The following is a 15,196-nucleotide window of genomic DNA, read 5'->3' as shown; positions in this document are numbered from 1 at the left end:
TTGTCCACATAAAAAGGGTACAGAAAAGTAAGTAGGTGTGAATCATTTTTTGGACTCTAACTACCCCTGTGCTCTCTACAGGCCAGACGGGTCGTTACGTTCTCATTCAGAGATTGAGGGACACTGAGCGCCAACTTCTAGCCAATGAGCGCCCACTGGAGTCCCTGGCCAAACTGGGCCAACATAGCAGTGAGGTGCAGTTCTTCCTGCGGCGGACCGGTCCCAGCAGCAGTGAAGATCAAAGTCTGCACAGCCGCACCCTCCCTCACTCCAAGCCTTCCACGTCAGAACCCAAACGGGGACTACCGAAGAAATCCTTAACCTTCAACCTGGGCCCTTCCTGTTCTCCTCGTACAAAAACTAAAGACTCTCGTAAAACACCCTCTCCTGAACAGAGGGCATCCCCAGTTCCTCACACGCCGTACCTTCCGGCGCCATCTAAAGAGGAGGTGTTTCGGCATGTTCTCCAGCAGCAGGAGCAGCTCCGTGCCCTTGAGTCCCAGCTGGTGGACGTGGACAGGGAATGCGAGACTTGGGACCAGACGTCTACAGAGGAGTCGTCCCTGCAGGCAGAGTTGGAAGTCTTGGAAAATACCTTGTGGAAGAACCAGCAAGAGTTGGTGGACGAGGAGTTCTGGGAGGAGGAACTAAAGCTAGAGACCGAGAGGGAGCGTGGGATGAAGCGGCGGTTAGGAGAGCTGCATGCTAAACTGGATGACTGTGGGCAAAAGTTGCATGAATTCAACACTCGTGCAATGCAACTTGAAAAGGACGTCCAGAGGGAAATGCTACAGGTGGACACCTTGCCCAATCAGCCCGATTCAAAAGACTTTGTGGGGGTAGTCAAGGCAGATGTTCAAAGTCGACAAAAGCAGGGGGAGGACTTGGAGGCAGAGCTAGTAGAGCTTGAGAAGGCTTTGGGGAGGGCGGAGACTCTGCTGAAGGTAAGCAGAGAGGGCGTGGCTCAAGAAAGAGGTTTATAGCTGTTGGCTGCAAAATGCTGGCAGGTTTTACTGTCCCCTCAGGCAAAGGGCGTACGAGCAATGAACTGAAAATCTGAAAGTGAACAAAGGAACTCACCTTTTGAAATTATTCAGATGTTCACACTCTTTTAACCTACTTTTCTGTGCACAAAAACTAATGTTTTTATTTGGACACGCATACATTTATTTTATTTCCTGTGTATTTTATGCCTTGAAAGGACAAAATAAAGGTATACACCTATTAAATGAGTTTCCTTTCCTGCTAGGCATGTATGAATTTCACACTGTAGGAAATTATGCACCAGACATTTCAATATTTCACTCTTCCAGAGACTTGAATCAAAGACTTCCAGGTCTGTGAAGATGATCTGAACTATATCACAGTGCCACTCAAAAATCTTCCTTTATGTCTTCTTCCAAAAAGCAAGAAAATCAGCCATGACTAACCGGATCTTACATAGTCAAAATCTATTCCCATTGGATAAGTCTTGCATGTGAAGTAGGCTGCTCTTCCTCCATGACCACACGGTGAATTATCATAGTTTCCGAACAGAAACTCAAGTGATTACTTGAGTCACACACTTTGTGATTACCTTTGACTTGTCTGTATTTTAATTTGGCTTGTCTTGTTATGAAACCTACAGCCGTATAGGTGTCAAACAAACACATAGAGGACAAATCCTGAGATTACTGTAAACAGAGCCGCAGGGCACAAACCTACTGCCGTGGCTGTTGTTGCTGCTGAAACATGGCGTCCCCTTGTGATTGCTGGTGGAATTACAAGAAAGAAGCAAAAGAAAAGAAAAGTTTTGTATTCAGACATTCACAAGATTAAAACAAAAGGTTTTCATGTGTGAACATCGTACATGTGTGTACCTTTACATTAAAGGTACTACTTAAATAATTTATATTGAAAATGTCAAAACAAAATATTATATTCTAAATATTAAAAAATAATTTAATAAATGCAAAAATCTCAAATGAATCCAAGAGCAGGTTGTTGGCCATCTTAGGAATCTTAACAACATACAGTGCAGCAACTGACTGAGTTTAATAATTCATCTTCATAATGATTTAAACTGTACTTGATTTGATTCAGCAGGCTGTTTGTGATGGTCTGTTCTCTCTGTGTGTAGGCAAAGCAGGAGGAAGTGGAGGAGTTGAATAAGGAGCTCAGACAGTGTAATTTACAACAGTTTATCCAGCAGGCTGGAGCCCTGCCCACCCACACTCAATCCCGCACAGACCTTAATGAACACCCAGAAGAACTGGACCTGACTCAACAACAGCAGGACAAACACAATGGTATGGCCTGCACACACACACACACACAGTTTGGGGCTGTTTACACGACACCGTTTTCAACCAAAAACCAAAAACTTTTTAAGTTCGTTTTTACACAAAAACAGCGTTTTGGGTGCCTAAAACGCAAACTTTTAAAAACGGGTTTCGAAGTGCAAGTTTTTGAAAACGGTCTCCGTGTAAACAACAAAAACGACAAATCTCTGAAGACGGAAGACGTCATGCATGTGCATACTCTTGCCCTGTCCCAAATGGAACCCTAAGCACTCGCGGTCTTCCTCTGAGTCCGCACTTTCGCAACGTAACGCCGCTTTGAATGTCGGGAAGACGTCTGCTGTGGAGTCCGCATCAGCGTGGGCTCGGCAAAAGTGCGCATCAAGGGCGCAAATCGACCGCAGAGGGGGCGCTCGCGAGCACCCTTCTGAGATCTAAAAATGACAAATGGGACACACTGCGGTCTCACGGACTTAACGGACACGCGCACGCGGCAGCCATTGTAAGTCCACAAGACCGAAAGTGCACATGAAGTGTGCCATTTGGGACAGGGCCTACGTGTTCAGTCTTTAGTGTTTCATCGCCATCTAATGGCCTGGCAGAGTAAATAAATGAATACTAGCATACTGTTTACTGCATACTACACATATGGCAACTAGTTGCATTCTAACATAGTACTATAGTGCGTATTCACACAAATACTTGGAATACCCAAATGATTTACTGATTTATAATGTTCACTATACAAAATACACACTGCAGAATATTATATCCTTTTTTCTCTCTTTTTTATTATCAACAAAGTTTGTACAAACACTTGTGTATACATCATTGACATACAACATAGATATAACAAAGACTTTCACACTAGGGGGCTATTGCTAATGAAGATATTAAAGCAATTACGAATTTTCAATGTCTTAATTGCTTTTTGCTTCATAGAAAGTCGGAGTGAATCAATATAAAGCTCAATTTCTTTCCTGAATGAAGTAAAATAAGGTTTTTTTACAGGAGAATTTACATTTATGAACATAAAAGTTTGCCATTAAAATAATAAAATTAATTATATAAATCTGACCATGCTTGATTCTACTGTTCTCCCAAATACCAAATAAAATATGTTTCCAAAACAACATAAATTGGTCATCAATGTTTCTTGTGATAAAATCACAGACATTTTGCCAAAATGGTCTAAATGGGCAATGCCAAAATAAATGAACCACAGTTTCAGGTCAACTGTCACAAAAGGTACAATTAACATCAATATCACTTTTAAATTTTATAAAGTAATGTTTTACAGGGTATATTCTATGTATCAATTTGAATGATATTATTTCCTACAATGCAATGTGCTAGTAATGATTTGGTAACTGGAATCACATGATCTGCCGTTTTCAACGGCTAAATTTGGAATAGCATACTACCATACTAATCTTCGTATTTCTAGTGTGCTACAGTATAGCCTGCACATTTTAAGATAGATTTTTTAATACAAAAATGAAAATATTTCCAACGGGATAACTAGATCATGCTCACTAAATTAAACGTAACACGATGAGATAAAGTGACATTGCATACTAATGTTTTTTTTTTTTTTTTTCACTCTTATTTTTATTGTTTTAGGCAGGTCAAAGACAAAGCATAGTGATCTCAATTTTGAGTATGGTTACATAATGCAAAAATAAAATAAAAATGAACAAATAAACATAAGACAGCAACCAGATGTCATGATATATAAAAAAAATATATATATATATATATAATAAAGAAAAAACTTCAGATTACACAGTTTCTAATGCAAATCTATATGCTATCCATTTGCTCCATTTTTCTTTAAATTCAGCTTCTTTCAGTCTTAGAATAAAGGTCATTCTTTTTCCATGGTGAATATTTCCTGCACAATGTCCATCCACTGAGTATGGCTGGGTGGCTCAGGTTTGAGCCAACTTCTTGTTATCGCTTTCCTCCCTGCCGACAATAATATCTTAACCAGATATCGATCATCTTTCTTTACATTGGACAAAAGACCCAGATACATTGTTGTAAAAGTTAATGGTACAGAGTACTCCAGTACTTTGCAGAAAATAAGGTGGACAGAAGTCCAGAAAGGTTTTATCTCAAGACAGTCCCAGAAAACATGTGTGTGGGTAGCATCCACAGAGCCACATTGCCTCCAACATACTTGTTGGGTGGACAGTTGTTTACCTTTAATAGATGGCGTGATAAAGAATCGAATGAAATTTTTCCAATTGAATTCTCTCCATTTTTGTGAATTTGTAGATGTCTGTGACAACTCACAGATTTTATACCATTCTTCATTTGAGATCGTGACAGCTGCTTCTCTTTCCCACTTTTCTTTGACATACAGGGTTGTGTTTTTTTGACAGGACATTAAGCTAGTGTATAGCTTTGAAGTAATTTTGTGTGTTTTCTGTTGGTATGCACCACACAGAGTCTCTAAAACTGCATTAGGTTCGTTTCTGTCCTTAATTTCTTTATTATAGTATTCTCTTAGTTGCAGGTATCGGAAGAAGTCTCGATTATCTAGACTAAATTTGTCTTTCAGATATTGAAAACTTCTTATTTCCCCATTATTAATTAAATTACAAAAAGCTGTAACCCCTCTATTGGTCCAAAATTTGAAATTTGAGTCATGCATTCCTGGTTTAAAGTCTTTGTCATGAGCTACCCATCTTAATATTTTTCTTTCTTTATTCAATTTTAATTGTCTTGCTACACTATACCAAATTTCCATTGTGAGTTGTGCAATTGGGCCAAGTATTTCTATTACATCAGTTGGGATATGGTCCTCTCCCACGAGTGTCTGAACATTGTACCCAGGGATGCATGTCTCAATCTCTTTCCATTTGGCACAGTAACTAGGGTCACACCAGCAACACAGGTAACGCAATTGAGCTGCATAGAAATACATTTTTAAATTTGGAAGGGCCATGCCCCCCTTATCCTTCTGCAGCTGTAATGTTGAATACCTAACTCTGGGCCTCTTCCCATCCCATATAAACTTCGATAACAGCTTATCCCACTCTGTGAATTGTTTTGACGGAATATTTACCGGGAGGGATTGAAATAAGTAAAGTAGCCTAGGGAGGATGTTCATTTTTACCACTTTTATTCTATCACTTAAGCCGAGTGGATAAGTAGACCATCTCTGGATGTCTGTTCTAATACTTTCGTTTATTGGGTTGTAATTAAAATTATATAGTAGTGAAGAATCTTTGGATAGAAATACTCCGAGGTATTTAATTTTGTTGGTGCTCCATTTTATATCATATGTGCGTGCAGTTTCATTTGAGGGTGAATGATTAAACAATAGTATTTGGGTTTTGGAAATGTTCAACTTGTATCCAGCATATTCATTATACTTTCCCAAAAGATCCATCAGTATGGGAAGTGATATGTTAATATCTTCTAGAAATAACAATATATCGTCCGCAAATAATCCGATCCTTTGTTCTCTTTCGTTGATCATAATCCCCTTTAAATCCTCTTTCTCCCGAATCGCTTGAGCGAGTGGCTCAATGTATAAAGCAAAAAGGGTGGGGCTTAATCCGCAGCCCTGCCTACATCCTCTACTAAGTTCAAACCGGTCTGTCAGAGATCCATTCACTTTTATTCTTGCGGTTGGCTTATCATAAATTGCTCTAATACATTGAACAGAGTCATTAGTAAGGCCAAATTTCTCCAACGTTAGATATAGGAAATCCCAATTTACTCGATCGAAGGCCTTTTCTGCATCGAGGCTGATCAAGGCCGCTTTAAGCTTTTTGCTGGAGATATTGTGAATCACATGTAGACTTCTTCTGATATTATCTTGCGTTTGCCTACCAATTATAAAGCCAGTCTGATCCTCATCAATTATATCAGAAATAAAGGTTTCAAATCGTCTAGAAATGATGGATGTATATAGCTTATAGTCCACATTTAAAATTGATATTGGTCTATAATTGGCACAATTATCTCTATCTTTATTTTCTTTGGGGATCAGCGTAATAATTGCTTCCTTCCATGATGGAGGGGTCTTGCCTTCTTTATGGATATAGTTTAAAGCTCTAAGAAGAAGCGGCTTCAATTCTACCTTAAAAGTCCTATACCACTCGCCGGGGAAACCATCACTACCTGGGGCTTTATTTGCCTTTAGTCTATTTATTGCTTTATCCAGTTCTTTTGATGTGATTTCTGCTAATATTCTTTTATTTTGTATTTCTCCTATACAGGGAAGGTCTAATTTGTCTAGGAATGCTCTAATCGACTCTTTGTTAGAAGCGCCCTCTAGTGAATATAATTTGCTGTAGTACTGATAAAAAGTGTTTTCTATTTCTTTTGGCTCAGTTCGAAGCTTTTGCGAGATAGGGTCTTTAATTTTCAAAATTGTTGAGTCCGCTTGTTGTTTGCGTAGTTTTCTAGCGAGAAACTTTGTTGATTTTGGGCCTAGTTCATAATATGCTTGTTTTGTAAATCTAGCTTTTTTCTCTACTTCATCATCTAAATAATTTTCAAGTTGCATTTTCAATTTTTGAATTTCTTTTTGAGTGTCTTGATCTTTTTTCAAAATGAATTTTTCCTCTTTATCTTTTAAATCTTTAATTAATCTTTTATATGCTTCAATCCTAGTTTTCTTAATGTTTGTTACCTTGGCTATTAGTTTTCCTCGTAAGACAGCTTTTAGCGAGTCCCATATTATTGATGGATCCACCTCCCCATTGTCATTTTCTTCTATAAATGTTTTGATGTCCTGTTTGACAGATCCAACTACTGATTGGTTGTTAAGGAGGCCCACATTTAATCGCCATACAGTATTTTTGGGGTTATTCTCCAAGTTAAGAGTTAAATATATTGCGCTGTGGTCTGAAACATCAGTGACTCCGATCTTGCATTCGGTTACCCTGTAGAAATCTTCCTGTCTCATTATAAAATAGTCTATTCTTGAATGAACCAAGTGAGGCACTGAGTAATGTGTATAGTCCCTCATAGTTGGGTGGAGCTTCCTCCACACATCCACCATGCCAGTTTCCTCCAACAAAATATTTAGTAATTTTGTAAGATTTCTTTTACTCCTATTTTTACTTGTGGTATCTAGTTTCAAATTTAAGACTGAATTCCAATCCCCTCCACATACACAGATCCCTTCCGCTTCTGCTGTGAGTGTATCAAAGAATTCTTTATAAAATGTTGTTTCGCATTCCGGTGGTGCATAGATGTTAACCAATGTCATAAGATTATTATTGATTTTACCCTTTACTAGAATATATCGACCCTCCTTATCCTTTATTTCTTTAAAAATATCAAGCTTTATTTTTTTGGTTACAAGTATTGCAACTCCCCTCCTATGACTTTGTGAATATGAGCTATAAAATATATTGTAACCAAATTTAATAAGTTTTTCATGCTCCGAAGCTCCTAAATGTGTTTCCTGTAGCAAGATGATGTGCATATCGTCTTTCCTTATCTTATTCATCACCCTTGCCCGCTTTACTGGGTTACCTAATCCATTGACATTCAATGACATTAATTTAAGCTTCTGACTGTGCATCATAAATGCGAGGTGGTTCAGATTGGTTGCTTGTCTTATAACCATGAACTTTGAACATGAACTTTGTAAATAAAAATAAAAACAAAACTGAACTTAAAGCAACAGAACAAATAACGTTAAACTGAAAAAAGGCTTCCAAGGCAGGGTATTTGCAATTCCCCCATTTCGCCAAAATAAGGTAAGGGGGAAAGCCTCCCTCTAAGAGAGGACCCCCTCCCAGAACCAGCGTATAAAACAACAAGAGCTTTTCCACTAATTCTACCTTAGGCGTTTTAGCTCGTTCAAATCAGACTATTTGAATCATAAAAAAGAGTGACAATATTAGTGTTTACATCATTGACAGTCTGTGACAAAAAGCAACTGAACACACAGCTCTTTGGAACATAGCTAGTACCTATTTCCCTCAGGTCTCCACGTCTTTGTCTTCTCGGATCAAGTAGTGAACTTCCGTTGGAATTCCTGTAGCCGTTCCCGTGCTCTCTTGGCTGTCTCCTTCTCTCCGCGCCGGGGCATGCGTTGCCATGGCGATGTTTGGTCCAGTCTTCGGGTCGCTGGTGTGCCAGTTCCGCTGGTATTATCCACACCGAGGTGGCCCTCAACTAGAAGACCTCGGCGATGCAGATCTCTTTCGGCTTCCTCAGCGCTGTTGTAGGTCTGTTGGCCACTCTCCCAATGGATACGCAATCGGGTGTATGGCGTCTGGAAGCGTATGCCGTTCTCTTTCAAAACAAGCTTAATCTTTTTGTAAGCTTTGCGTTGCTGGATCACGTCTGTTGTGTAGTCGTGGTCAAAAGAGAGAAATTTATCCCCAAGCTGAATCTTCTTTTTCCAGGCGTTTCTGAGAACCGCTTCTTTGACTCTATACTGAAGAAAGTTAACAACTATTGATCTCGGGGGGGTGTCGGGGGTCGGTTTCGGGCCAAGTGAGCGGTGTGCGCGTTGTATTTGGGCATCAGTCCCTTCTTCAATAAGTTTTTCGCTCACCAACAGCTTCTCCACAAATTGAATCACAGAGGGACCTTCCATTTCCTCGCGTACCCCGTATATTCTGAGGTTGTTTCGCCTCCCCCTTGACTCCAAATCGTCAACTTTTCCCCGCAATGCCCTTTGCTCTTTTAGTGACTCTTGGAGCACTTCATTTGCCACTGCCGACCAACTTTCCAATTCCTCAATTCGCGCCGCCGCCTCCTCGAGTTTATTGTCATGTTCTTGTAAGGATAGCGTCGTAGAAGCTAACTGTTGGTTAATCTGTTGTCTGAATTCTGACAGTTCCTCTTTCACTTCTCTCTTTACTTCTTCTTTAAACGATGTTAGATCGGCATTTAGCTGAGTTCGAAGGTTGCTTATTTGATCGCTTATATCTTTCAAACTTGGTTGAGAAGTCGAGACACTGCTGTGTGCGTTTATGCTAGCATTGTTAGCATCTGGTGTATTCGGTTCACCTCCTTTGCGTCCCTCTTGTTCCGCTTTTCCAGTCATCTTTTGGTTTCTTGTTTTAGTACCCCCGCTCATATTCCGAGTCTTTTACCTAAACTTAGATAATATTAGCTGAATTCAAGGGGTTTTAATCGTCTGACTTTACGGAGCTATCGTTTCACACGTCCACCTCGTTCCGTCGCATACCGGAAGCCGCATACTAATGTTTTAAATGTTTATCTTTGCATAATGCATACTGTTTCACATAGTGTATTTTTTAAATAGTAGGCAGTGTACAGTATATACTGCACAGTAGACAAGTATTTCATTCAGAACTAGGGATGCAATATATATCGGCCACCATATCGGTATCGGCCGATACACGTTAATTTTTATGTTATCGTTATCGGCCCGATAAGATAATTTGGCAGATATAATAAAGCCAATAAATAATGGATCATTTCCTTCAGCTGTTCGCCATGATGGTGATGGATGAAATAGGATTGGAATCACTTTAAAAAAAGGAAAATACAGTTAAGTGTAACATTATAAAATTATCATAACAATAAAATTATAATAAGAGCATTATAAGTGTGTGCTTTGGGACAAGGCTTTTAATGGTGAGACTTTTGGTTTTGTAATGAGGCTCACAAAAATTATATAAAGAATTTGATTTAGAATTATCGGCCAATATATCGGTTATCGGCTTTCAAATATCAAGAATTATCGGTTATCGGTATCAGCCAAAATGTTCATATCAGGGCATCCCTATTATGAATCAGTATGCGATATGTAATGGTAAATTGTCTCACTTTGTTGTCATATTATCCAGTTATGATTGTTTATGCATATTTAATTCAGAATATAGCATTCGGTCATCTTCTTGGATTTAAATATTAGAGTAACGTGAAAATTGATCAAGAAAAATTTGTCAAGAAGGAGATTTTAAACATCTCAGCTGGAAATGGAAAGTGGGTTGCATTGTGGGATACAGCATTTATTTTAATGATTTTTGGTTGTACACTGGATTTATTTTTGTTATTCCATGAATATACATAGCATACTGCACAAATAGTACAGTACTATGGTCATATGGCCAGCACAGATATGTGTGTTTATTTGAACGTTATATGATGTTGCTGTTGTATATTTGACTCCATATTTCTTTGCCACAGAATCCCCCCCACGTCCCACGGCTAAGCAGTTCCTTGGTCACCCTCGAAACCTGCAGCACCCGCTGGTGTCCAGCCTGAACCCTGAGGGTGTGTATGTGTGACAGACGCCCGCTGCTGCTTCCCTGCTCCTCAACCCCAGCGGGACAGTCCTGTCTGGGTGAAGTGCCTGCATGGTGCCCCCCCCCCCTAACCGCACTCTTTCCATCAACATGCCTGATTATTGTAGCACTTTAGCTGAAAGGCATTGCGTCAACTAATTTACACAACATTACCGATATATATACAGTCTCTGTATATTAGTATTATTAATATACAGTATATGCTGATTTTGTTTAACTACTTGGGTCTATAAATATGGATGTTACATATTACATTGTCAGTATGTAGTGCCTTTCATAAAGAAGTGTTACCATGACCTGTGTTCTTCAACACTTTAGTTTAAGGGTAGTGGGCTGGTTCCAAATTACATCTTGACAAGCTGCTAACAACTTTTGTTGAAATCTAGTTGAGATATGTTTGCTTATGAAGATGCAATTTGACTTAAAATTCGCAAACTAAAGTGTTTCTGCAGTGTTCCTTTGAGCTCTACACACCTCTGCTTTTTTACGCTCTTCTGTCCCAGTTTGGTGTCCTTACATTGTGTTGTTTTCAGCCCTGTTTCGCTGATTTAAAGTGCCTCTCTCGCCCTCTCTCTCTCTCTGTGTGTGTGTGTGTGTGTGTTATTAAAGGGATACTTCACCTTATATATAAAAATTCAGTTGTCATTTACTTTACTTGGGGTTTCAAACCTGTATACCTTTCTTCCATGTAACTGAATGTTTTCCCAGTGATGAGCTTTTAAAGGGATAGTTCACCCCAAAATGAATTTACCCGTCGTTCCACACCCGTAAGACTTTCGTTCATCTTCGAAACACAAATGAAGTTATTTTTTATGAGACCTGAAAGATTTCTGTCCCTCCATTGAAAGTCTATGCAACTACTACTTTAACGCTTCAAAAAGTTTGCATTGAGCAGTTTAGTCCAAATTTTCTGGAGACACAATCACTTTATATTATAAACAGATTTAATTTAGTCTTTCATCCACATATAGGCACTCATCAACACTCATCAGTTGTGGTAAATGGAAGCTCAAGCTTGTTCGCTTGACGTGCGAGAACCAATGAGCTTCATTCTCTTGTTACGCATCACGTTTGAGCTTCTGTTTATGTTCGCAGATCAATGTTTATATGTAAATAAAAGCCTTAATTCAGTCTTTTCATCATAAATGCGATCGTGTCTCTTCAGACAATTTGGACTAAACCGCTCAATTCATATGGATTAGTTTTACGATCTCTTTATGAACTTTTTGAAGCGTCAAAATGGTAATTCTCTGAGATTTCATTTAAAATATCTTCATTTGTGTTCCAAAGATGAACGAAAGTCTCACGTGTTTGGGACGAAATGAGGATAAGTAAATGATGACTGGGTGAACTGTCCCTTTAAGAATGTGTTGTGAATCTTGCAACTGGTTAATATATGGTTTCGAATGGAAAAGCAGCAGCTTGAACATTTCGCGAAATATCTCCTTTTGTTTTCCACGGAATAAAGAAAATCATATAGGTTTGGACATCATGAGAGTGAATAAATCAAGACAAAATCTTCAATTGTGGGTGATCTATCACTTTAACACGTCTAATGATGTGACATGTTAATGTCTCCTTAAACAACTATTTGTCCACAAGATGTGCCGAGTGGACAATGATCCAAACCGTCATTTTATTCATTCTGAATGTTAATACAAAGATTGTGACCAGTGTACATAAAAGAGTCATTTTGAAAGCATCACGTTTGTGGCATCTGATTGTGAACAAATGGCATTTACAAGTATTCAAAAATATCAACTATTTCCACTCATATACTTTCAAACAATTACAAAGCTGGGGACTTTTTAAAAGGGGAACCAGTGGCTAGCTATTTTCTTTGAGCAAGTAACATATAAATGACAAGAATATCATCAGTAGATGTTTCACCAGTCATCCGTTGTTTTTCTGGTCTGTATCTGCTACTATCGGGGATAAACCTGTTGGACTGTTGGAACGTCTCTGTGTGTATTCGCTATTTCCAAAGAACCGATGGATGTCGAATTCATCCTTCCCACACATTATCAATGCCTTGTGCTATATCACATATTCCTCCACGAGACTGAGTTTCTGGTTTAGCGACTGCTAACTCTGCTAAGTGAGGCGTGTGGACTTTCCCCTGTTCTCTCTGCTGCTGTGTGCATGGGAGTGTGTCTGAAACCTCCACAGATGAAGTATTTTTGTACCTATCATGGTTTCTAAACCCAACAGCCTCACTCTATGTACTTTTCTATGTGTCTTGCAGTCCTGACTTCCAGGGAATCGTCTTGGCGGTAATAAACCTGAAGCAGGGCTAAGGATGTAGAGTGGGTTTCTGCTTAAATTCATCTTAACTGGCAACAGTATAACAGTTCATGTTATATATATCCTGTATATATGAATATATATATATATTAATGATATATTTACTACTTTTTGGTACATTTCAAAAAACATGTATTTACTGTAAAATATTACCAGATTTTATCTCGAGGACTTTTACTTTTGTCTATGTATTTAATAAAGACTGTGTCTTCGATGACTTGCTCTTGATGGTTTGTCGACGGGACTCTTCATTACTGATTCACAAAGTTCAGATGTTAAGAGAAAGCAAACACTGGATGTTTTCTAACACTTACACTGGGTTAATAATATACATGTTATAGGCTAAAATGAGTGTTCATATCACACAACTGTTATTCGTTTAGAACTAAAACCATGAAAAGTGGTGATTGAAATAAAATAAACTTAAACTGAAATAAAATATAATTAACAGTAACACTTTACAATAAGGTTACCATTAGTTAAGATAACATTAACTAACAATAAACAATACTTCTAAAGCATTCATTAATCTTAATGTTAATTTCAACATTTACTTTATACATTATTAAAATCAAAAGTTGCATCTGTTAATATTATCTAATGGACCTGAGCTAACATGAAACAGTTGTATTTTTATAACTAACATGAACAAATACAAATATATTTCTCATGCACTGTTAGTTAATGGATTATAACGTTAACTAATGGACCTTACTGTAGAGTGTTACCAAAAATTATTCAGCTTTTCATTTTTATTTGGTTTAATTGATGTACTAAAATGGAAAAGAGTAATAAAAGCTATATAGACATTTAAAAAACTAAAACAATATGAATAAAACAAACTTAATTTTTCTAAAATGACCCTGAGAGTATACAGTGGGGTCCAAATATTACATTTATTTATTATTATTATTACAAATTATATTAAGATAATTTGAGTAAAACAATTAACATTCATTTTCTGAATTTCTTGGTATTATGTGTTGTTATCCATAAGCTGGCCTGACCTCCACAAATAAAATATTTTTTTATTTAGTTATTTTTATCTTTTTTTTTATTGTTATAGGCATTATATGTTTGTATACTTATATTTTACTACAATACATTTCACATGTAATATACATAATATTAATATTATTATTTAAAAATATTATATAAATATTATTTAAAAATTCTAAATATTTTCATTGATGTTGATTTTTTTTAATTATTATTCTAATAATTTGGAATTGTAATAAACATTTTTTATTTATTACGTTCTTACATCATCACCTATTCATGTGACGTATATGGTCTGAATCTGATTTGATCAAATATGGGTCTTGGAACTAAGTTTAAGAGACACTAATCTAAACCCAGAACTGTCCTAAAGTGTATAAAAATCTATAAAGACATATTTTTATAAAGGAAGTCACAATTTTGTTAGTCCACTAAGAAAAAAACTTATCTTAATTTAATGCACATCTTAATTTATATCTGTTCCTCCACTTCACCACAAAGGTTTTAAACACCAGTTTTAAAAAACCTGATTTATGTGTTTGTCTGAGTTGTTCTCTTTTAGCTTGGCTGCTTTGATATTATGAAAAACTATATTATATACAGTAGATAAGATCAAGGAACGTCTGACATATAGATAAGCATCCGATCTTCTCATGGCTGTCAGCAGGAACTATAGGATAGACACGGATACACACGTGGAAAGGCGTGGCTCATGAATTTACATTAATGAGAATTATATTTTTTAATTCATATTTTTCACATTAATACACCAAGGGGGTTTAATCACAACAAAAAGGCAGATTCAAAAGTGATTCAATCAAATCAAATCTCTAATCTGTGATGAGTTCCCTTAAGTGGACCAGAGCTACTAACAGCACTAATGCAGTCCGACACACAATAATGATGTTTCAGTTACATATTTCCCCAATAACGCCTATACATTATAAAGAATCGATTGCAGGAAATTTGATTTAATGTTAGGAGGCCGGATTTACATTTTATGGAACTCAAACTCCAACATGTATCCATAAATCAACTAAATTTAGTGAGATTTATGTAATATAAAGTGCAGTTTGTGCTTTACAAGACAAAGCCTGGATGTATTTTTGACCATATTTTAAAAAAAATTAACTTAAGGTTAACTTAGTGCCGTACCATGTTACTCGTTTCTTTAGCACAATCTCACCACAACCTTTAATATTCTGTTGCTAAAAGCATATTTGTATTCTGAAACATTAGGATTTTTATATATAATTAAATTATATATATATAACAATGGCTAGCAAGATAAGACTGGTGCTCACACAAAATATTGACACTTTGGACAGTTTTGACATGTTCACTTTTGTTGCC

At 37.3% G+C, this 15,196-nt stretch overlaps 1 protein-coding gene across 3 annotated transcripts in view; it reads left to right on the top strand.

Annotated features, from left to right (window-relative positions):
* Positions 1-13,060, top strand: part of rassf7a (Ras association domain family member 7a) — a 46,742-nt gene extending 33,682 nt beyond the window's left edge. For 2 of the 3 annotated variants that reach the window (XM_056252103.1, XM_056252102.1), the window contains exons 3-6: positions 82-944; positions 2,120-2,288; positions 10,422-10,508; positions 12,786-13,060. In XM_056252103.1, the coding sequence (XP_056108078.1) occupies positions 82-944; positions 2,120-2,288; positions 10,422-10,508; positions 12,786-12,817 (1,151 nt within the window). In that variant the 3' untranslated portion in view covers positions 12,818-13,060. The remainder of the gene's footprint in view (positions 1-81; positions 945-2,119; positions 2,289-10,421; positions 10,509-12,785) is intronic. The other variant, XM_056252101.1, reaches the window with a different exon arrangement.
* The last annotated feature ends 2,136 nt before the right edge of the window (positions 13,061-15,196 follow it).

The sequence above is a fragment of the Rhinichthys klamathensis genome, unplaced genomic scaffold (genome assembly GCF_029890125.1).
Source record: "Rhinichthys klamathensis goyatoka isolate OS25496 unplaced genomic scaffold, OSU_Roscu_1.1 h1tg000092l_1, whole genome shotgun sequence".
Classification (NCBI taxonomy): Eukaryota; Metazoa; Chordata; class Actinopteri; order Cypriniformes; family Leuciscidae; genus Rhinichthys; species Rhinichthys klamathensis.
Note: the sequence above shows the minus strand (reverse complement) of the source record. Positions and strands in the feature narration are given on the sequence as shown.